The sequence below is a fragment of the Trichomycterus rosablanca genome, chromosome 13, assembly GCF_030014385.1.
Source record: "Trichomycterus rosablanca isolate fTriRos1 chromosome 13, fTriRos1.hap1, whole genome shotgun sequence".
NCBI classification, from domain to species: Eukaryota; Metazoa; Chordata; class Actinopteri; order Siluriformes; family Trichomycteridae; genus Trichomycterus; species Trichomycterus rosablanca.
This window is the reverse complement of record NC_086000.1, coordinates 10,324,435-10,349,793: the sequence shown is the minus strand read 5'-3', so window position 1 is coordinate 10,349,793 and position 25,359 is coordinate 10,324,435. Positions and strand designations below refer to the sequence as shown.

The 25,359-nt window shown below is 38.1% G+C and overlaps 1 protein-coding gene across 1 annotated transcript; it reads left to right on the top strand.

Moving 5' to 3' along the window:
- The first annotated feature begins 300 nt into the window (after positions 1–300).
- On the top strand, positions 301–16,578 carry c13h1orf115 (chromosome 13 C1orf115 homolog). Its single transcript, XM_063007530.1, has 2 exons — positions 301–649; positions 14,611–16,578. Exons 1-2 carry the CDS (start codon positions 341–343, stop codon positions 14,746–14,748), a joined length of 447 nt encoding a protein of 148 aa, XP_062863600.1. The 5' UTR covers positions 301–340; the 3' UTR covers positions 14,749–16,578.
- The last annotated feature ends 8,781 nt before the right edge of the window (positions 16,579–25,359 follow it).

Below are 25,359 nucleotides of genomic sequence, written 5' to 3'. Positions count from 1 at the left end.
TGATCCACCACCTAAATAATACCTGCTCTGTGGTGGTCCTGTCCTGTCCTGACCATTGAAGAACAGGGAGAAAGCAGGTAAAAAAGTATGCAGAGAAACAGATGGACTACAGTCAGTAATTGTAGAACTACAAAGTGCCTCCATATGGTAAGTGGAGCTGATAAAATGGACAGTGAGTGTAGGTGGTTTTAATGTTATGGCTGAGCAGTCAGTGTATATGATGATTTTTAAATGTCGTCAAACGACTTTGCGCTCACTGGTCTAGCTCGTAATGCGCATGCGCTCAGAGGGAGCACAGTACGTAGGTGAAGTGACAGCACAGGTTTCTCAGCGTTCCAACATGCCGCGGTTCAAACTTCCCAAAACTAAAAGGAAGACTAAAAACAAAAAGGAGGACAAATCCAGAATTATCAGCTGTGCTGTAGAAGAACATGAGGTAACAAGTACCGGGAAGCAGGAGGTCGGTGACAAGGGGTCTCCTAAACAGAAGTGCACTAATGAGCCTGTCAGGCGCCGAGAGAAATCAGCCAAACAAGTGCACTTCGCTGTACTGCCTGAAAAATACGAGCCACTGCAGGAGGAACAAACCGCGGATAAAACTGTCGAAGAAAGCTGTGAGAAACAACACAAATATAAACAATTCAGGAAAGTATGTGCATTTTTTTAATTAATTATGAAGTTATTATTGGTCGCCTAAGTACACTTGAACCTGAAAATTCTTTTTTTTTTTCTAATGACAACGCGTACGGAACACTGTTCGTTCACTCTTAACAGTAAACCGGTCAGTGACAGGCAGGAAAAAGTCGTTTCAGAATAGTAATTTAAAACGGAACTTCGATATAAAATGCATATTTATGTCACAGTTTGTTACATAAATGTGTTATATAATTACCACTGAATTTATGTTGTTTTACATGGTCTTTAAGGGCTTTTTTCTTGTCATAAGATTCTTTGGTTACGTTAAGACATGTCATGTGATGTGGTTTTGTCATGTGCAAAGGTTTAAAGTGCTTTATAAAACGGATAGTTCCGGTCCTAAAATCTGATTGGCTGAGCCGCGTTTGAAGTCGTTGTAAAATCCCCGATATATGCACACCTATGACCACCTCACATCATTCCATATTAATACGCCACTGAAAAGAAAAAGTACAAACTTGGTTAAACACTATTTTAAGTCATGTACTATACATGGAAATGTCCAGATTAATATAAACAGTAATCCTAATCATTAAACGGGTGTTTCGTTGAAGAAATAGTGTAATAGTGTTTGTGGAGGAATGTTTATTGCGAATGTTATGTTCGTCCTCATGTTGCCTAACAACAGTGTTAACGGACTACCTGATTTCGCGGAAGAATGCTTTTTGTAAGTGTTTTTGTAAATTGAACATTGTTGTACTTTATTATATTTTATGTTGACCGCCGTTTTATAAAAGCAATAAGCCACTCGAGACCGTGCGTTACTGCTATGATTTTATTACGGGGAAAGACGTTTTAGAAACATCCTTCCCCATGATAGAATCGCAGTAACGCACGGTCTCGAGTGGCTTATTGCTTTATTATACAACAGTTAGTTGTAGGGTCTGGAGTAATTGCAACGACAAGAAATCACTACAGACTTTATTGAAGACTAGAGCGGATAACAACCCTATTATTATTTAATTGTTTATTTATCTATTTATTACCACTGTATGACTTTTAGATCATTCAATTCTGTGTTTGTATGATTTGTGTAAATCGTGTATTTATTTAAAGTATCCTCCAGACCACCCAAGAAGGATGGGCCCTGTTGAGTCTGGTTCCTCTCAAGGTTTCTTCCTGTAATTTTCAGGGAGTTTTTCCTTGCCACAGTCGCCCTCGGCTTGCTCAACAGGGGTTTTTGTATCTGTTGGTCCTGGATTTTGTAAAGTTGCTTTGAGACAATGTATATTGTAAAAAGCGCTATATAAATAAAGTTGACTTGACTTGACTTGACTTAGTTCCGACCTTACAATCTGATTGGTTGAGAAGCGTTCTAACCGTAACCACAACTGTATTACTCCGCTGACGCATTGCCAGTAACGACAAGCTTCATGCACACAAACTTTTTTTTTTTAAATTTCTAAATTACCATTCTTGGCTAAATTGCTGGAAAAGGTTGTATATTCTCAGCTTTTACCATTTTTGAGTAGAGATGGTATTTTTGAGATTTTTCAATCTGGCTTTAAGTCTATGCACAGCACTGAATCTGCTCTTCTGAAGGTGACAAATGACTTGCTACTTACTATTGATGAGGGAAATTGTGCCATCCTCATTTTATTGGACCTTAGTTCTGCTTTTGATACTGTTGACCATGACATACTTGTTGGTCGCCTGGAAAAGTGGGTGGGGTTACAGGGAGAGGCCCTGAATTGGTTCATATCTTATTTTAAGAATAGAACCTTTTCAGTGAATATTAGCAGCTATTTCTCTTCTTCTGCTGATGTCTCTTGTGGTGTTCCACAAGGGTCCATACTAGGGCCCCTCCTTTTTTCTCTCTATATGCTGCCATTGGGTCAAATAATTAGGAAGCACAATGTCAGCTTTCACCTGTATGCTGATGACATACAGCTTTATCTTCCCATTAGACCGAATGACAATGGCTCGTTAACATCTCTTAGCAGTTGTCTTGAGGACATAAAGAGGTGAATGGCTGACAATTTTCTTCAGCTGAATGAAAGCAAGTCAGAGGTTATCGTTTTTGGGGGTCCTCATCACATCAATAGTGTCTACAATAACCTTGGTCACTTGTCTACATGTGTCAAAACATCTGTGAGAAATCTTGGTGTTATCTTTGACTCTGACCTCCGATTTGATAAACAAATCAACTCTGTGGTAAGGAATAGCTTCTTCCAGCTCAGAAATATTGCGAAGATTAAGCCTTTTCTCTGCTATTCTGACCTGGAAAAAGTTATTCATGCATTCATTTCTGCAAGAATTGACTACTGTAATTCACTGTATATTGGGATTAATCAGTCTCTGTTGCGGCGCTTGCAGGTAGTCCAGAATGCAGCAGCAAGGTTACTGACTAATACCAAGAAAAGAAACCATATTACACCCGTCCTTGCCTCACTACATTGGCTGCCTGTTCAGCACAGGATTCAGTTTAAAGTGCTTTTATTTGTTTTTAAAGCGCTTAATGGTCAAGCCCCAGCTTATCTCAGTGGTATGCTTTCTCCCGCAACCGCACAGCGATCTTTAAGATCAGCCACTCAGAACTTGTTGACTGTTCCTAGGGCTCGTTTGAAGCTAAAAGGTGATCATGCATTTGCAGTTTATGCTCCGAGGCTATGGAACACTCTACATCCTAATATTCGACAAGCACCTTCGGCCGCTGTTTTTAAATCACTCCTAAAAACATACCTTTATAAGCTGGCATTTGAACAGTGAGGAGCCGTGGTAATTATAATTGTTTAGTCTATTTGTATCTGTTTTATTTTGTCTCTTACTCTGTATTTTTATTTGGTTCTTACTTTTTTAACATAATGTTGTGTTATGTATGCTTATTCGATGTACAGCACTTTGGTCAACGTAAGTTGTTTTAAGAGTGCTTTATAAATCAAATTTACTTACTTACTTACAAACGGGCGACACAGACTTTTTTCCCGATCGCGTTTTAAATCCGTTATCTGATATACAATCTAGCGCACTGTGTAGGGAACATAAATCAATTGTCTAATATATTGTCTAGTGCACTATGTAGTGAACATGAATGCGTTATCTGATATACAATCTAGTGCACTGTGTAGGGAACATAACCAATTGTCTAGTTCACTATCTAGTGCACTATGTAGGGAACATAAATCCGTGATCTGATACACAATCTAGTGCACTATTTAGGGAACATTAATCTGTTGTAACGCGAACAGTTAGCTTAATAGCCCAGTTAGCAGCTCCTAAAAGTTCTGTTATGATCCATATCCTTCGGAGGTTCTTGCCTTCTTCTTGTTCTTCTTACCTCCCTGAAATGAGTTTTTGCAACTTGCGATGTCTGCTTTGTAGTGTTAAAGGGCTGGACGATATGGCTAAAATTTATATCACGATATAACTCCTAATTTCGGTCGATACGATATAATTCCAAAATCGATATGAATAATACAAATGTCAGAAAAACTGCCAGGAACACCAACATTGAAAGGCTGTACCTGCGAACCTCTGAAAAATTTATTTGCAAAGTCTATGAAATCTCACCCTTTACAACTACATAATATTTTAGAAATAATAATAATACAAATAAATTAGCTTTCACCTTTTACTTTTATTCAGCATTTGTATACAGACAAAAACACGACATCATTCTCAAATAAACATAAGCTTTGACAATATATAATATAATATTAACATATGTCTTAACCAGAGGTGGAAAGAGTACTAAAATATTGTACAAGTAAAAGTACTATTACTTTAATGAATTTTTACTTAAGTACGAGTAAAGTTACTAGTCTAAAAATCTACTCAAGTAAAAGGTAACTCATTTAAAATGTACTCAGAGTAAACTTCACTTAGTTACTTTATTAACAGCGGGGGGGAGGGGGGGGGTGTCTCTTCTGTGTAATGCAAACAGGACAAGTGGATATAAATCTCACAATAGTTGTTTTTAATTCAAATATAATAGAAGAAACATGTTGATACAACATTTAAAACATTTAGGGATGTGTAATGTGTCATTTTAGTCCCATAAAACTTTTTTAAACTGTATAACCACTAGTGATGTGTCATAGAATTATTTGAATCTATTGAACGGCCCTTTAAACTGAAATAAAGGAATCGATACGCGCTTTATGTATATACTATACGGCTCTTTAAAAGGAACAGAGACAAAAGATCCGACTCCCTGTCGCAGAATTCACTGCAGCAGTTTCCCAGACGCGATTTCTTTAGCGTTTATTATTTTACTCAGTAACGGATCTTATTTAAAATGTAGCAAATTACAATTCTTAATACAAAACATACTTAAGTAAAAGTAAAATTACAGGCTGTGAAATCTACTTTAAAAAGTATAAGTACACAAAAAACAAAAAAGTACACTCAATTACAGTAACGCGAGTAAATGTAATTCGTTACTTTCCACCTCTGGTCTAACTAACTTTAATCCACAACATGGACTGATTATTATTTGTATGTAAACATTTTCGAACAAAAGTGCTCAACCAGGATAAAGAATATAAAAAGTGCTTAAGAGTTGCTGCAGAATTTGCTGCAGCAGATGTTGTGCTTAAAGAATACAGAAAAAAAGAGTCTAGTTTATTCTCTCTTATCAACTATTTCTACTACTTCTTTTTAAACTGTGGATGCTCGTTCACTCACAGCTGTTGAACTCATTTAGCCGCTAATATCCACCGTGTTGTTGTAGCGGAGTGTAATCAGAGCAGTAACTCTGAGCACTGGCTTTGTGCCTGTGGCGCACGTCATCACGCACTGACGTAATGCATATCGATCGAATTTGTTTAAAAATCATATCACCGTTATTGAAACATTTTCTATCGCGATATATATCGATATCAAATTATTGTCCAGCACTAGTTAAACTATATGCCTTTTTTTGCCTACTGTGTTAAGGCAGGGTAGGGAATTTTTACAGTTGCATAGCAGCAACTCATTCGTTGTGGAACTACTTTTTGGTGGAAGGTATTAAAGCAATATTAAAGCATATTTAATATGAAATTCAGGGCTTCTTTGATTTATTTTCTTTCTTTATTTTGTAAAAACTGTTGTATAAAAGCAATAGAACACTTGAGGTCGTGTGTTATCGGCAATAACATCACGGCTGTAATGATCTACGGCAAATCACAGCCGTGATGTTATTCGCGATAACACACTCCCTCTCGTGTTCTGTTGCTTAATGAAACTCTATTTTTGTGCAAAGTTTGTCTGACACAGTCATGCCAAATTGTCTCCTGTAGAATTGTATAGAACTGTTGTTTGTTTATTAGGATTTTAACGTCATGTTTTACACTTTGGTTACAATCATGACAGGAACAGTAGTTACTCATTACACACGATTAATCAGTTCACAAGTTTATATCAAACACAGTCATGGACGATTTTAGTGTCTCTAATTCACCTCACTTGCATTTCTTTGGACTGTGGGAGGAAACCGGAGCACCCGGAGTAAACCCACGTGGACACGGGGAGAACATGCAAACTCCACACAGAAAGGACCCGGACCGCCCCACCTGGGGATCGAACCCAGGACCTTCTTGCTGTGAGGCGACAGTGCTACCCACTTAGCCACCGTGCCGCCCTGTATAGAACTAAAGGCAGGAAAAATTGAAATGAATTTTGCTGTATATTCAGTATATGTTAGTGGCCAGCAACAATTACTTCCAAAAGATTCAATAGCAATTCACTTCAATAGAAATTCATGTAATGTGCAAGTCATGCCAAACTGTGTCCTGTACAATTGTATAGAACTTAAGGCAATAAAAAATTAACACTGCTGTATATTTAATATATAGTAGCCAGCAACAATTACTTCCAAAAGATTCAATAGCAATAGGAAATATTGGTTATGGATGGCACACTAAGGCTACCACAACCAGTCATGTTCACAAAACAGACAGTAATTATATCAATGTACTTTGCACCATCGGTGAGTGCCACGCACAGCACAACAACAGAGTCATAAAGGCCTGGGTTTAAACCTCACCTCTGGCTTTTTCTGGGTAGTCAGGTCTTTTCCTTACTTACAAAAAACATGCAGAGAGTGGATTGACAGATCTCTAAATACCCCCTAGTTGTTAGTATGATGATTCACTGCTAACACTGGGTATTTTCATGATCTGAGTGAGCTAGTCATTCTTTACTCCCTCATTAGTGGTTAGTTTTTGCCACAGTCTGGCTTAGTTGTCTGGTTGTCTGGCTTCAGTAATTGTAAATTTCTAGATATGTGCAGCCACTGAGGTCCACACATTTGTATGCTGAGCCATGCATTATGCAGTGCCAACATCTCCTTATTTGTTATAATAAGATAAGATAAGATGCCTTTATTGTCATTGCACAGTGTACAACGAAATTGAGTAGCAATCCAATGGTGCTTACACATACAATAAGTAAGAATAGAAGCAAAAAAAAAAAAGTATATACAGTGTATCACAAAAGTGAGTACACCCCTCACATTTCTGCAAATATTTCATTATATCTTTTCATGGGACAACACTATAGACATGAAACTTGGATATAACTTAGAGTAGTCAGTGTACAACTTGTATAGCAGTGTAGATTTACTGTCTTCTGAAAATAACTCAACACACAGCCATTAATGTCTAAATAGCTGGCAACATAAGTGAGTACACCCCACAGTGAACATGTCCAAATTGTGCCCAAATGTGTCGTTGTCCCTCCCTGGTGTCATGTGTCAAGGTCCCAGGTGTAAATGGGGAGCAGGGCTGTTACATTTGGTGTTTTGGGTACAATTCTCTCATACTGGCCACTGGATATTCAACATGGCACCTCATGGCAAAGAACTCTCTGAGGATGTGAGAAATAGAATTGTTGCTCTCCACAAAGATGGCCTGGGCTATAAGAAGATTGCTAACACCCTGAAACTGAGCTACAGCATGGTGGCCAAGGTCATACAGCGGTTTTCCAGGACAGGTTCCACTCGGAACAGGCTTCGCCAGGGTCGACCAAAGAAGTCGAGTCCACGTGTTCGGCGTCATATCCAGAGGTTGGCTTTAAAAAATAGACACATGAGTGCTGCCAGCATTGCTGCAGAGGTTGAAGATGTGGGAGGTCAGCCTGTCAGTGCTCAGACCATACGCCGCACACTGCATCAACTCGGTCTGCATGATCGTCATCCCAGAAGGAAGCTGACGCACAAGAAAGCTCGCAAACAGTTTGCTGAAGACAAGCAGTCCAAGAACATGGATTACTGGAATGCCCTGTGGTCTGACGAGACCAAGATAAACTTGTTTGGCTCAGATGGTGTCCAGCATGTGTGGCGGCGCCCTGGTGAGAAGTACCAAGACAACTGTATCTTGCCTACAGTCAAGCATGGTGGTGGTAGCATCATGGTCTTGGGCTGCATGAGTGTTGCTGGCACTGGGGAGCTGCAGTTCATTGAGGGAAACATGAATTCCAACATGTGCTGTGACATTCTGAAACAGAGCATGATCCCCTCCCTTCGAAAACTGGGCCTCATGGCAGTTTTCCAACAGGATAACGACCCCAAACACAACCTCCAAGATGACAACTGCCTTGCTGAGGAAGCTGAAGGTAAAGGTGATGGACTAAACCCAATTGAGCACCTGTGGCGCATCCTCAAGTGGAAGGTGGAGGAGTTCAAGGTGTCTAACATCCACCAGCTCCGTGATGTCATCATGGAGGAGTGGAAGAGGATTCCAGTAGCAACCTGTGCAGCTCTGGTGAATTCCATGCCCAGGAGGGTTAAGGCAGTGCTGAATAATAATGGTGGTCACACAAAATATTGACACTTTGGGCACAATTTGGACATGTTCACTGTGGGGTGTACTCACTTATGTTGCCAGCCATTTAGACATTAATGGCTGTGTGTTGAGTTATTTTCAGAAGACAGTAAATCTACACTGCTATACAAGCTGTACACTGACTACTCTAAGTTATATCCAAGTTTCATGTCTATAGTGTTGTCCCATGAAAATATATAATGAAATATTTGCAGAAATGTGAGGGGCGTACTCACTTTTGTGATGTATAGCAGTGTAGATTTACTGTCTTCTGAAAATAACTCAACACACAGCCATTAATGTCTAAATGGCTGGCAACATAAGTGAGTACACCCCACAGTGAACATGTCCAAATTGTGCCCAAATGTGTCGTTGTCCCTCCCTGGTGTCATGTGTCAAGGTCCCAGGTGTAAATGGGGAGCAGGGCTGTTAAATTTGGTGTTTTGGGTACAATTCTCTCATACTGGCCACTGGATATTCAACATGGCACCTCATGGCAAAGAACTCTCTGAGGATGTGAGAAATAGAATTGTTGCTCTCCACAAAGATGGCCTGGGCTATAAGAAGATTGCTAACACCCTGAAACTGAGCTACAGCATGGTGGCCAAGGTCATACAGCGGTTTTCCAGGACAGGTTCCACTCGGAACAGGCTTCGCCAGGGTCGACCAAAGAAGTTGAGTCCACGTGTTCGGCGTCATATCCAGAGGTTGGCTTTAAAAAATAGACACATGAGTGCTGCCAGCATTGCTGCAGAGGTTGAAGACGTGGGAGGTCAGCCTGTCAGTGCTCAGACCATACGCCGCACACTGCATCAACTCGGTCTGCATGGTCGTCATCCCAGAAGGAAGCTGACGCACAAGAAAGCCCGCAAACAGTTTGCTGAAGACAAGCAGTCCAAGAACATGGATTACTGGAATGCCCTGTGGTCTGACGAGACCAAGATAAACTTGTTTGGCTCAGATGGTGTCCAGCATGTGTGGCGGCGCCCTGGTGAGAAGTACCAAGACAACTGTATCTTGCCTACAGTCAAGCATGGTGGTGGTAGCATCATGGTCTTGGGCTGCATGAGTGTTGCTGGCACTGGGGAGCTGCAGTTCATTGAGGGAAACATGAATTCCAACATGTACTGTGACATTCTGAAACAGAGCATGATCCCCTCCCTTCGAAAACTGGGCCTCATGGCAGTTTTCCAACAGGATAACGACCCCAAACACAACCTCCAAGATGACAACTGCCTTGCTGAGGAAGCTGAAGGTAAAGGTGATGGACTAAACCCAATTGAGCACCTGTGGCGCATCCTCAAGTGGAAGGTGGAGGAGTTCAAGGTGTCTAACATCCACCAGCTCCGTGATGTCATCATGGAGGAGTGGAAGAGGATTCCAGTAGCAACCTGTGCAGCTCTGGTGAATTCCATGCCCAGGAGGGTTAAGGCAGTGCTGGATAATAATGGTGGTCACACAAAATATTGACACTTTGGGCATAATTTGGACATGTTCACTGTGGGGTGTACTCACTTATGTTGCCAGCCATTTAGACATTAATGGCTGTGTGTTGAGTTATTTTCAGAAGACAGTAAATCTACACTGCTATACAAGTTGTACACTGACTACTCTAAGTTATATCCAAGTTTTATTTCTATAGTGTTGTCCCATGAAAAGATATAATAAAATATTTGCAGAAATGTGAGGGGTGTACTCACTTTTGTGATACACTGTATATATACACAAATACACAACACACACATGTATGTATACGAATCTTAAATATAAAGACTGCTGTTAAATGGATCATAATATACTGTATAAAGCAGGCAGGTCCGCGATATGGTTTTATACGGCCCGCATCTTTTGTCTTAAATTGTTCAAACAGAAAAAGTAATCAATTATCGTCGCTGTCCGATGAAAAACTACTTGTAGCGGTTTTCACTTTTTTTACATGTTGATGAAAAGATGAATGAAATCATGCAATCTCTGTAACGAGTATTTCCATTGGCTGCTAGACCTGTCCATCAAAACCGCATAGCTCCGCTTCCTCCCTCTCTGTGATGTTTCATCTCTACAGTTCATTCAGTTTATTCAATCACATGGTTATAAACATGATTTATATTTGTGATGTTTGTAGTTTTTCAAAAACACATTTGTATCTGATATTTATATGGACTAAGCGTTTACATGGACTGTATTAATTAACTATTTTTTATAGCTACAGTCAATAACTTATAGATAATGTCTGCTAACTTGATCTCTTAATAGATCTATGAAATAATCATATCTGTGTTTTGATGCTTTATTGATGCCTAATATTAGATCAAAATATTTTGAAAAGCATGATTTCTGAGTTAGCCAGAAAACCTAAGCAAAATGCCAAGTATTGTTTAATATGAATTTCTTTTTTTTTTCTTTAGTCTTATGGTTCTGTATGCCAGGAAATACTCCAAAGGTAGCCATGCATATTTTATTGTTTAAAATAATGTCATCAGGGACTGCTGGCCCTCAGGCACTTTCACATTATCAAATCTGGCCCTCCTCGAAAAAAGTTTGGACACCACTGGTATAAACACTTTAACACAGTTAACGATGTGGGCCTACATGATATTATACGAGAAGCACAGGGGCGTAACGGGAAGGGGGGGGGGGGGGTTGAGGGTATGGTTGGTGCACCTGTGTTCAGTGTCAGGATTATGAACAGGAAAAGATCCTCAGTTTTGTCAGATAATGTGCTTTCTAAAAAGAATTTAGAATTAATAATTGTATCATATATTTATGAATGTTTGTATTGGTAAACATGTTCTTGCAATAAAAATGTGCATAACTGTTAAAATTTTGCTTAATTATTAGTTTGCGATTAATTGAGATTAATCGTGATTAATTTTGTTCTTTAATCACGATTAATTTTGTTCTTTAATCTCGATTAAAAATTTTAATCGCGTGACAGCCCTAATAAATATAAATACGATCAAAGTAACCGTATCGGAGAGCGTCGAGCCATTTTGCTAAACAGTTATAATTGTGTGAAGGATATTTAATGCTTTTATTTAAATGTATCTATCTAAAATTCTTAATGAATGATTTTTGACAGCATTTTCACTGCTATGCCTATCTCTAGAATTAGAAGGAAGGAATGGATAGCACATGAGTTCTAATGTGAGAGACAAACGAGTGGTGATCTTTTAATATTTGGTATCCTAGCAGTGTCAAGGGCCACTGTGACTAAATATGATAGCTACATTTTGCACTAGAGTCATGAAGACCTGGGTTTAAAACTCACCTCTGGCTTTTTCTGGGTAGTCAGGTCTTTTCCTTACTTACAAAAAACATGCAGAGAGTGGATTGACAGATCTCTAAATACCCCCTAGTTGTGAGTATGATGGTCTGAGTGTGCCAGTCATTCTTTACTGGCATAGTTTTTACCACAGAACAGAAGTTTTACATTTACATTTACATTTTCAGCATTTAGCAGACACTTTTATCCAAAGCGACTTACACAATGAGCTCAACACGATGAGCAATTGAGGGTTAAGGGCCTTGCTCAGGGACCCAACAGTGGCAACTTGGTGGTGGCGGGGCTTGAACCGGCAACCTTCTGTGTACTAGTCCAGTACCTTAACCACTGAGCTATCACTGCCCAGTTGTCTGCCTTCAGTAATTGTAAAGTACAGGGGCATAAAAAAAAGACTATTTTTTATTGACCTTTTTTGTGTTTTTTTATTTGCATATTTCATTGATTTATTGATAAATTCAATAACAAAGAAAATCTGAGAAAACAAAATGCAAAGTTTTTTTTTATGAGACACTATGTAGCCCTGTGTCACACCAAAAACCAAAAACATGTATTTTATAAATTTGTGTAATTAGACTTAAAGAACACAGACTTACTTACCATCGGCCATGTTTAAACTAAACATCAACCCTTCTAGCAATGTAAAGCAGACTAAGAGTCTTAACAAGCCCACTTTGCAATGATTTATTTTTGGAAAGGGTTAAAATGACATTTATAAGACTCTGGGCCTCTAGCAAACCACAGTAAGAGCCTTTGTCTTTAAAAAGAGAGAACTTGGACAAGTGGTCAGCCTACCAAAACTTTACTGCTGTTGTTTTGAAGGCCAACGTAAATTGTTTTAGCGTTTACACTGGGATAAATGGTATGCAAGTATCGCAAAGCAAAATTTGTATTTTTAAGTCAAACCTTTTCTAACACTTTGGTCCTGGTATGTATTTTGTAAAACTAACACAACATTTAACAGTAAGAACATCATACCAATGACCAAACATGACGGTAGTGAGATGTAGGGATGCTTTTGCGCTTTAAGGCCATGGTGATCTTCCATAATTAATGAGACATTCTGCTCAGAAAATCCTTACTCAGAAGCCCTGTCTGTGGCAGTCTAAATGTGTCAAAAGAAACAAAATGAAGGCAACTAAGCATATTTGATATTCCTTAATCAACTAAATTCACTGATCGTATTGGGAGAAGAAGAAACTTTTCATCACTGCTTTGTTTATTAAACCTGACTTATAACAACTGGTATCAGGTGGCTTATTACACTGACAAAATCAACTCAAAATCAAACAACAATGTAAACATCAACTCAATGTTTCTATGAAACATTACTTTGTTCATTTCTACCAACTGTTGCAATGAGCCTGAAGCTGCCCTGTGTACACATAAAGTACATGCATAACACCCTAAAGACAGTGACCAGGTCTTTATTACCCGTGTAGCTGAGCACTGTTGTCACATTAGAGGTGGAATGGAATGAGGAAATGTTTCATCAGCAAATGCACCTAGGCTTTCTTTATTATTTTCTTAACGCAATTAAACCCAAACAATATTATCCAGCATATAATGTAGTAGGGATGTCCCAATCACGTTTTTTTGTTCCCGATCCCGATCTTTAATTTTGATCCCGATCCGATACCGATTCTCAAACCGATACTTGTATTTTCTAGATATTGTCTACATAAGAACTAGATAATACTGTTCACACAGTGCACACTTCAAGTACATTAGTTATTCAAATTAATCCAATGTATATGTTTAACAACTGAATAGCTCTGCAGTGCTGTAGGAAAAAAATTGCCTGCATCCAAGCTATTGCTTAATGTTCTTTTACAAAATAAAAGTAAACAAACCTAGTGCAGCATTGTAGTAAAAATGAAGTGAGATAATTACAGTTTCACTTTGAACTTTATATTCAAAGAACATAATTCTGTTTAATGCAGTGGTACACTAAAAATGAACAAAAATCTCCACTCACAAGTGGTGTAGCAGCTTAACTTGAATATAAAAAACAAATAAGTTACTTAACAGCATTACAGTAAAACCTGAATACCAAAATAAAATGAAAAGTCACTCTTTTGTTATGAAGGAAAGCCAGTTCCTAAAGTGCTTGTATTGTGACTGGTTTGATGGAGTGAGTGTGTTTTGACCCTTTGGGGCTTCCATAGTGCATGGGATAGCGTGCTCGGCTCTAGCTGTCCGCGATTCAGTACAGTAACAGAAGAAGTTAATAAAGTGTTTTGCTCCCGACAATTTGTGAATATACCGTGTATTTTATTTCTTTATTAAGCGAGTGCATCACTACGACGCTCGGTTACATAACTAAGCCAATCAGAGTGCTTGATACTGAGATGTCGTTCAGTCTTGTAACACGTAAACTTGTAAAAGCTGTATGTTATGGTCCTGAAGTTTTCATACTCGGATTAAAAGTTATTGTTTTGTAAACCGGAGTGATCCTCGACTCACACACCATATAAACAGTACAATTCTACAGTAATGAACGCAGCTCTGCTCCTACCGCCTGGTGAAACGCTCGCATTGCAGACATTACACCGCTGTTGGACTCGTTTCACTTTCCAATTTAAAGTATTTCCACACAGCGGACATGCTGACGTAAAACAAAAGATCGGGTTATGAGTAATTAGTAAAGCCGATTTCCGATCAGTTAAAAATGTCTTGATCGGTCCCGATTCCGATCTTTGAGATCGGATCGGGACATCCCTATAATGTAGTAATGGTTGCAAATACTTTATGGTTAACTAATGCCAAACATGTTCACTAAGCTAAACTACTTTACTTACTGGCTAAGAAATTTTAGAAAACCTTTATTAGGAATTAATCTACTCAGTATTGACTTTTGTATTCTGTTGTTATTACTTCTTTTTTTAGAACTTTGGAAAAGCTCTGCGCTACAGCTGGAAGTGTTTGGTGGTTGGTCTGCAGAGTTTCAGCACAGCCTACTCTGGGCCCCTGAGTGCAGCTACCACATTGGTGTCAGAGGTCCAGAGACCAATGGCAAGAACATGATTGGACAGAAAATGTAAGGCTCTTGCTATCAACAGTAAAGTGGAACAGCCCCTCTTCATGTTTTATAATTGCAAGCTTTGTAAAGGTAAAGTTCCTGCCAAAACTGTGAAGAATGTCTTTACATGTTGCTGATGCATTAATCCAGATGTTCAGTGTATAGCACTTTTGAAATGTAAGATCTCTTAATTTGTTACCCACCTGCATGTCAGAGCAATTACTAGTCATACACATTTTTGCCATTTACGCTGTAAATGCTGTAAGTAGATTTGATCTGTAACAGGGTTTTTAAGTTTGGAATTCCTAAAATGATCCTGATTACAGAGGGGTTCATTATGATGTGTGATCATTTTTAGAAATTTGCAACCACTAAGGTCCACACATTTGTATGCTGAGCCATATAAGCTACTCAGCTTGCACTTCCCTTTTTTTAAATAATTTGTGTCACCTAAACATTCTTTTCCATATTCAAAATGTTTTACTTCAATTAAGTGTTTCTTTTACTTTAGTTTAATATTTCTCCTAATGTCATTTAGTGTTATTTCTTCAACACTTAAATGCTAAAATAAGGAATCAATAACATTTCTTTTTAATTAAATGCAGTATAACACAACAGCTTTAACAAAACACATATGTTCACTATTTTGACTGAAGTCTTCACATTGACCAATTGATCAAGCCTAGATATTAATCAAGTTACATTATGGTAGCACCTCCAAATCATACAGCTTAAAGTCGGTCAGTTCACTTACAATGAAGACCTTAATTTCACTAACTGGGTAATCTAACATGATAAAGTTACCTAAAGTCATTTAATGGGGTCTGCAGTAATTCCATACAGTAAGCAACTTTCCAGTGCAACTTTACAAGAAGCCTAAACATTTTGGGGGTGGGGGGATGTATTGGTATCATTGCTGTCCTAATTATTACTATTATTAGTGTGCTTATGTGTGTAGTTTAAAATGCATCTCGTTTTGGCTAACTTGTATAGTGCATTAGACTGACTTTTTAAATTGTTTGACTTTACATTTCTACGTGCCTTTAAAACTAAATCTTTTATATGGATCTCTAGATGCATATTTCCATTATAATGCCATGCCTGGCTTTAGCAGACTAGCTAGTCTAAAAGTTAAATAAGCTTTTTCTTTTATCACAGTCTAAGCAAATAGTATCAGCAGTCTGTAATCAGAATCTGATTAATCAGGCTTGTGACTTTCTGTTAAGTGCCCTAATCACACGCTTTTTCCTGTTGATAAGCTTTCATCAATAACACATGATGAACTTTGGCATGATTTTGTTAGTAAGCTATTTTTTAATTTAATTCCAATAAAGACATTTTAAAGAGAAAATCATTGAAGTATTAAGAAAACAAAATATTTATTCTGTTGCTGTTTAGTTCTGCCTGTTAAATGTTATTAGTATTAATTACGTTTACATTTCATACATGAACATGCAATACAGATAATGATACAGTTGGAATAAATGGGTTTGAAGGATGTATAGTTAAATAACACAAATAAAGCAAAAAAGACCTAAAGATAAATCAGTATTTATGCAGCGTTTGTATTTTTTATTGCTTTTTATTGTTTTTAATTAAAGGTATGTTGCTTATTGAAAATTTTAGTTATTATAAATGCATTTTGTAGTCACATGGGACTATAAAATTGGAGAGTTGTATTGGAGAGATATATTGATACATACTTAGACCTTGAGATCCCTTTGTGAGAAACACAATGTATTTTTACCATTAAAAATGAATTTAAAACATGTCAACGTTCCATATTATGTTTAATCGTTGATCATATCAATTTGTAAATAAAAAAATCTAATTTACTTATCGTCCTTTACATATTTAATTATAAAACTGTTAATACATGCATTATTTTATTAATAGCCCAAAAATCAAAGCGTGCTTTAGGTCAATCTTAGCAGACGCTTTTATTCTCAGTGATTTTACACTTGTGACTAAATACACTGTAATCCAGTAAGGGTTAACAGCATTACTCAGAAGCCCAGTGTCAATCAGTAGTGACAGTGTTAATTAATAGTTTGTTTCAGAAAAACTTGGGACAGTTTATTACTGTTACAGATCCTTTGCTTTCAGTGTTCTGTAATCATTTGGGAATTAAGGACACTAATTGTTGTGAAAGTGTAACTTTTCTCCCCAATTCCTGCTTGAGTCAGTCAAGTCTGTTTTGTCATCTATTGTTTCTGTAAGGTCTAACACCTGAACCACGTTATTGTAAGCTGTGTAGAATGTGGCTTGGTATTGCAATCAATTTAAGCAAGGACATCCCTAAAACAAACATTGTATATGGCAGCATATGTTGCACCTAAAATAATACACACCCCTTAGTATTAATAGTGCCTTTACAGATGTGCTTTGTTTGTTTGTTTGTTTATTAGGATTTTAACGTCATGTTTTACACTTTGGTTACATTCATGACAGGAACGGTAGTTACTCATTACACAAGATTTATCAGTTCACAAGGTTATATTGAACACAGTCCTGGACAATTAAGTTTCCCCAATTCATCTCACTTGCATGTCTGTGGACTGCTGGAGGAAACCGGAGCACCCGGAGGAAACCCACGCAAACACGGGGAGAACATGCAAACTCCACACAGAAAGGACCCGGACCGCCCCACCTGGGGATCGAACCCAGGACCTTCTTGCTGTGAGGCGACAGTGCTACCCACTTAGCATCCGTGCCGCCCCAGATGTGCTGTGTACCCAGGCCAGTTGCACTAACACACCCAATACCATGGTGTACACTTTTTTTTGCTTAGATAAATATTAGGGTGGTCCTCTACTCTTTAATATTTGTTTTTGCTCTTGCTATTAATGCACAGAAATGTTCAAGATTCTTTTTTTATAATGTTATACACTGTTGTAGTAATCATTAATACTTAGCAGTTGTGCATTGAGAAATATTCTTTAACTGTTGGTCTAATATCTCACACAGATTTTTACAACGTGGCTAATTATTAACCCATCCTTGCTTGTAAACAACTGAGCCTTTTGATAATGCTTCATTAACATGCAATCATAACAGCATGACCATTTACCTATTTACCTATTCACCTGCTGAATTGTTGAAAGTTGTGAATCATTCCACAAGCTTTTCAGTCTTACATTTCCCCTGCCCACTGTTGGGCCCTTGAGTATGGCCCTTAACCCTCTCTTCTCCAGAGGCGCCGTACAATGGCTGACCCCAGCTCTGACCCCAGCTTCCAAACAAGCTGGGATACGCTAAGAAAGAATTTTGTTGTACTGTACACCTGTATATGTACACCGATCAGCAGTAGCATTAAAACCACCTCCTTGTTTCTACACTCACTGTCCATTTTATCAGCTCCACTTACCATATAGAAGCACTTTGTAGTTCTACAATTACTAACTGTAGTCCATCTGTTTCTCTGCATGCTTTGTTAGCCCCCTTTCATGCTGTTCTTCAATGCTCAGGACTCTCCCAGGACCACTACAGAGCAGGTATTATTTAGGTGGTGGATCATTCTCAGCACTGCAGTGACACTGACATGGTGGTGGCGTGTTAGTGTGTGTTGTGCTGGTATGAGTGGATCAGACACAGCAGCGCTGCTGGAGTTGTTAAACACCTCACTGTCACTGCTGGACTAAAAATAGTCCACCAACCAAAAATATATCCAGCCAACAGCGCCCTGTGGGCATCATCCTGTGACCACTGATGAAGGTCTAGATAGAAGATGACCAACTCAAACATCATCAATAGATGATCGATCGTCTCTGACTTTACATCTAAAAGGTGTACCAACTAGGTAGGAGTGTCTAATACAGTGGACAGTGAGTGGCACTGTAACTCCAGCAGCACTGCTGTGTCTGATCCACTTATACCAGCACAACACACACTAACACACCACCACCATGTCAGTGTCACTGCAGTGCTGAGAATGATCCACCACCTAAATAATACCTGCTCTGTGGTGGTCCTGACCGTTGAGGAACAGGGTGAAAGCAGGTTAAAAAAGTACGTAGAGAAATAGATGGACTACAGTCAGTAATTGTAGAACTACAAACTGCTCCTATATGGTAAGTGGAGCTGATAAAATGGACAGTGAGTGTAGAAACAAGAAGGTGGTTTTAATGTTATGGCTGATCAGTGTATATGTGACAAATAAAGGCATTCTATTCTATAATTAAACTGAATAATGGCGAGACGGTTGAATATTATTGTACTTGTTGAATGCAGCTTTACAGTGTGACTATTCATCATTGGGTGGCAGTATTGTGTCATAAGACAGACTGAAACAGCACACACACACACACACTTTATTTTTAATGCATATTAAATAATAAACCACTTGTAGACACCATGGCCATTAATATGGCAGCACATTGAGACAAATGACATAACTCTCAGTATTCTCTGGCTTTTCACTAGCATTTGAAGCATGACTGCCTTGATTCATTTCCATTCAGTCATTAGTCAGAGTCTATATTCTAGTATTCTGAGTGCCATGAGCATGCTGGACATCCCATGCCAAAACCATATGCATTAACCATATAAGGAGCTGCCTCCCTTTGTAGCTACTACACTCTCCACTCTTCTGGGTAGGCTTTGCACAAGATTTTGGAGTGTGTCTGTTGGTCCATTTGCTTGAACAGACTTGGATAGCAATGCCTGACAACTGACATTTTAGTTCATCCCAGAGATCATCTTCATTAAAGACACTGAAGTCTGTATATACAGTGGTGTTCAAAAAAATAGCAGTGATTTTAAAACAGTGAATAAAGCGCAAAATCATTATAAAAATCATTATTTCCATAAATGAAAATGCACTGAACATTTCACATTTTCAATTCTAAATCAGAACATTAACAAAATGTAGCCAGTTTGTGTCAATCCTTTACAGAAAGTTAAGAAAAATTAATATTAGGCTGTTCAAAAAAAATAGCAGTGCCAGCATTTTTCTTTAAAAACTAAAAAAATTTATCTATAAACTGAAAATCTTAGTTTAAATTACTGAACGAATATTTAGTGGCATTACAATTGTTTCTGAGATCTGTGTTGCATGGAGTCCACCAACTTCTGGCACCTCAGAACAGGTATTCCAGTCCAGCATGATTAGACTACATTCCACAGTTCTTCTGTAATTTTGGGTTTTGCCTCAAAAGAATGCATTTCAGATATCAGAACACAAGTTCTCTATGGGATTGAAGTCAGGGGATTGGGCTGGCCACTCTATTACCTCAATCTTGTTTGTCTGTAACCAAGATGTTTTGGGTCATTGTCATGTTAAAACACCCATTTTAAGCACATTTCTTTTTCGACATAGGGCAACATGATCTTCTCAAGTATTCTGATATATTTAAATTGATCCATGATCCCTCGTATGCGATAAATATACGTAACACCATGGTATGAAAAACATCCCATATCATAATTTTGCACCACCATGCTTTACTGTCTTCACAGTGTACTTTGGCTTGAATTCAGTGCTCAGGGGACGTCTGACATACTGTCTACGCCACTAGACCCCAAAAGAACAATTTTGCTTTCACCAGTCCACAAAATGTTGAGCCATTTCTCTTTGGACCAGTCAATGTGTTCCATGGCAAATTTGAACCCATTCAGGACACGTCTTTTTCTTAACAACGGGACTTTTCAAGGAGTTCTTGCTGGTAAATTGGCTTCACTTAATCATCTTCTGTACTCACTGGTAACTTCACATGTTCCTTGATCTTTTTGGAGGTGATTATTGGCTGAGTATTTGCCATTTTGGCTATTCTTCGATCCTTTCGAACAGTAGTTCCACGCTTCCTTCTGCGTCTTTCAGGTTTTGGTTTTCACTTCAAGGCATTTGAGATCATTTTAGCTGAGCAGCCTATAATTTGCTGCACTTCTCTATGTTTTTCCCTCTAAAATTTACTTTTTAATCAAAGTATACTGTTCATCAGAACAATGTCTGGAACAACCCATTTTACCCAGTATTTCAGAAGGAAATGCTCTATGACCAACATGTGCAACATTTGCCACCCTCATAAATTAAATAAGGGCCAAAATTGACACACGTTCTTCTGCAAAATGAATGACTTCACCAATTGAAATCCTCACTGCTATTATTTTGAACAACCCACTTTCAATCAATGCTTCAATTACTCAGAATGAACGGCATGCATGTCCTAATTGTTGGGTTTGCTTTGTTTTCATTACTCTACTACACTTTCAAATACATTTTTTGCTATGTAGAAATATATTTTCTACTAAAAACAGTGATTTATCAGGTTAATGGTGTTGGACTGCTATTTTTTTGAACACCACTGTATATATACTGTATATTGTATATATATTTTTTTCACCTTACTATGTGCACAGGGGCATTGTCCATAATAAAAAGGGAAAAGGTCTGTAGTTTATCTTATATAATTAAAAAAAAAATAGTAATGGGTGTGGCTGAAACACCAGAAGTTAATAATTTGATGTATTTGATGGACAGTTGATTAACAGTTCTTAACCTGATGTTGATTCCCAAGGCATTTTGAATGGGTTGCAAGTGAGAACAATTCTTATGCTACTTGCTTTAGCAGTGGGTGGTCCAGCTCTGTTAGCTTGTGTATCGTATAGCTTCATGGATAAGCCATTTTTCCAGTATCCACTTCACAATAAGTGCACATCAAGCTAACCAGGGCAGATTTTTTTGGTTTATTCCTCTTTATTTTTTGTAATTGAGTAGATATACAGACACCTACAATATCATGGCCGCAGACTGTCACCCCCTCCAGCACACAGGCATTAGTAGCCGGCCATTCAGAGCTGTTTTTTGGCTTTGCCGTTAATGCACAGAGAGTTTACAAGATTCTTTGAATCTTTAAAATCATTTATACGGCGCCCAGGTGGCGCAGTGGGATATTCCGCTAGAACACCAGTGCTGAGATTCTGAACTCCTCGGTTGCCACCGGTCGACTGTGCGCCATCTAGCGGGCATAATTGGCAGTGTCTGCAGCGGGGTGGAATGACCGGACTATGTGGGTGGGGTCTTCAAACACTGTAAGGACAGTGAGTGGCGCCTGTGCAGAATGCATGGGTGAAAAAGGGTTCCGCTAAGGGCAATATACCCACCTCAACTGCAATCGGGGATCCCCCAGCAGCGGAAAACAAATTGACTACGCTAAATTGGGAGAAAATGCATAAATACAATAGAAAAAAAATTCAAACAGGTATGGACTGGAAGTCCTAAAGAAAGTTTTTCCTGGTATTACTTTTCCAACCTATAAAGGTTATTGTGGTCGATTAAATAAAAAATGTGTTCTATTAGTTTATTGAATGAGTTTGTCTATAATTGTGACTTAATTAAGATTTAGGAAATAAATACCCACATTGTATGCAGAAATTCAGGTAATTTAAATGTCTTTGTAAGGTATGTAGTTTGGCTTTACATATTTCACATGTGGCACCGCCTAAAATGACAAGTGATTAAATAATATGTTGTTCTGTATGCTAATTCTTTTAGTCTGATACATTCCACCCTAATTTGTCATTTGTAATATCACGTGTAAATCATTCATGTTGTTTTTGTAATGTTTTCCCCCATCACCAAACATTAGAAATTAGCCAGTATCTCTTCTTTAAAATACCTAATCATTACATCAAGCATTCCTACCAACCATATCTGACTGATGATATTTTGATTCAAATATTTTTAGTCATACTTTTTCATTTGATAAATATTCATTCATTTCTTGGATTGTCGTATTCTCTGATTTGATTTACGGAACAAACTGTTTATAAAATGTAATTACTGAAGTGTGTTGGCTCAAAGTACCTGGTCTGATCTACGGTTTAAATGAATAATGATTTTTTCATGAAACTCACTTCTTTAACATATGGAGTTAAGCATTCAGTTATGAGATAAAAATAAGCTCTGGTTATGAATGAATCGCTGCATCTATGTTGACAGAGTGGAGATGGATTAAAAACAAGCAGATGTAAGCTGCTCAGGTGGCGCAGCGGTAAAATACGCTAGCGCACCAGAGTTGGGGTTTCGAATACATCGTATCGAATCTCAGCTCTGTCTTTCCGACAGGGCTGGGTGGCAGCATGAACAACAATTGGCTTAGAGGGTAAGAAAATCATGGGTCCTCATAACTGGTGCAACTGCGGCCCCTGCTGGCTGACTGATGGCGCCTGCGCAGGGCTGAGGAATAATGCTGATGGGGGTGTGGCCCTCCGTACACAGTGCCCGTCAAGTGTATGAACTAGACTCGTGCAGGTGAAAAATGCAGTCTGAGTAACTCCTCAGTCAGCGGTGAAGGGTTGAATCAGTATAGAGGACGCATTCAGGGTAATTGGACAATTAAATAAAAAAATAAAAAAATTAAATAATAATAAAAAAAAAACAAGCAGATGTAGTTATTAGATGTTTATCAGTATTGAAAGATTTTATTGGTACAAAATATGGGCAAAGGCCACACCTCCTGTCACCGTTTTTGTAGAATTTTCCATTTTCTATTTGAGCTTTAAATATAAAAAAATCTTCTTATGGAGCCAATAAATAAATAAATACAGTGGTACCTTGTAACTCACCGTCCCCTAAACTCAAAATCTTTGAAACTCAACGCCCTTTGTCGAGAAATGTGTACCCTTAAACTTAACGTTTACCTTAAACTCAACGTGTTCAGCCAATGAACAGCCGCTTTGTTCAGCGCTTGGCTTGAGCGGTGCAGTAAGACGTCATAATAGACAACATAGAAACACAAAACCTCTCTTAATTATAACGGCTCATTAGTTCTTTCCACTAATGAAATTCTTTGCTCGTTTTAGTACAATACGTCACGTTAAGCTTTGTGCATCACCACACTTTATAGGAAATAACGGCACAGCCATTGACACAAAAGCTTTTGTGCCGCTTCTCATTTAAATGTGCCTTTAGTGAACGGAATACTGATTCCAACATGAAGCATCTCCACGATTAAGAAGCATAAGGAAACAATAAAGAAGTAAAGGCAAAGTTAAGGTAAAGTTTTTTTGTGTTCTGTATTGATTTTTACTTTTTTTTTCAGTTGTATTTCAGTGTTTTTATATTATATTTCTGTTATTTTCAGTTAAGAAGTGTCAAAAAAAACAACATTATTTTACATGAGCCTAAAATATATGCAGTTCCACAGGACCATGGAATGCATTAACAGGTTTCCCATACATCCTTATGGGAAAAAATACCTTGAAACTCAATGCCTATTAAACTCAACGCCAGACCCAGAACCAATTGACGTTGAGTTTCAAAGTATCACTGTACTGGCTTTTAATCCTATATAAACTTCTGTAGATCCTGACATACAGTAAGTGTAGAAACAAGGAGGTGGTTTTAATGTTATGGCAGATCAGTGTATATATATATATACTGTATATACAGTATATATATACAGGTGTACTGAATTAATTGTTACTGGAAAAGGATGCAGATATTTAATTACTTTTGTTTGTTTTTTTAGTTTACAACCCCCAATTTTCTTAAACCAACGTAATAACAAAATACAATTACTGCCTGTAACACTCGAAAAATGGGACAGTTTATAGAATATTCAAGTTACACCATTTTAAACATTGTATTATAAGCAGGCGAATAATCTCTCCACTAGGATTTTGGACCACTCGTCTTTTGTGAATTGCTCCAGTTGTATCAGATTTAAAGAGTGCCTTCTCCCAACTGCTATTTTAAGATCTTTGTTTATTCTAATTCAGATCTGGACTCACTGCTGGCCATTTCAGAACTTTCCAGCACTTCATCTTAATCCATTCTTGGTGCTTTTTAAAGTATGCTTTAAGTAGTTGTCCTGCTGCAAGTCCCATGACCTCTGATCCTGCTTTGTGACAGTGGGCTAGAAATGCTAGATTTCATGATGCCAGAAGTAGCAAAGCAATCCTGAAGCATCCGTGAACTTCTACCATGTTTGACTGTAGGGGCCTTGTTATTTTCATTAAGGGCGTCAGTTTGTGTTCTGTAAATGATGTGCTTTACCAGAAATAAATTCAATTTCAGTCCAAAGGACTCATCCCAGAGGGAGTGTTGCTTCCTCAGGTAAGTTCTGGCAAACTCTAGTGTGGCTTTTTTGTCTCTGTGTCATCATTTAATTCAGGGGTGTCAAACTCATTTTCACCGAGGGCCACATCTGCATTATGGTGGCCCTCAAAGGGCCGATTGTAACGTATCCTGCTGTGATTGCAGTCTGCCTTTTAATTCTTGGAGGCTAAATTCTATGTTTAGTGTCAAAATGCCAAATTTATACTGTATATTTATAATGTATATCTACATTTATATTGCACTCCTTTACCACAGACACGGCCTCATAACACAAGAGACGTACCGGTTTTTCTTCTTAAAGCACAAACTTGTATTCACTTTCCCATCTTTTATTAAATTACCTCCTTCTGCTTCAATTTTCTCTTCTTGTACATTTTGGGATTATTTGTAAATATTTCTCAACATCACTTGTTGGAAAACTGCCTCAGTTAAAAGCTGATGTGGAAACACTACATGCTAGTGGCGGGATGCGGTCACTTTGTGGGTCACAAAATCGGCATGCATTGTGGGAGATTACGCAGTTTATTACGCAGTTTATGTACGATTTTACAATGTA

Excerpts from the sequence above, each read along its gene's own strand:
- c13h1orf115 (XM_063007530.1), top strand. The coding sequence starts at position 341 with ATGCCGCGGTTCAAACTTCCCAAAACTAAAAGGAAGACTAAAAACAAA. Across the intron at positions 650-14,610 it reads AATATAAACAATTCAGGAAA|AACTTTGGAAAAGCTCTGCG; the intron begins GTATGTGCATTT and ends TTCTTTTTTTAG.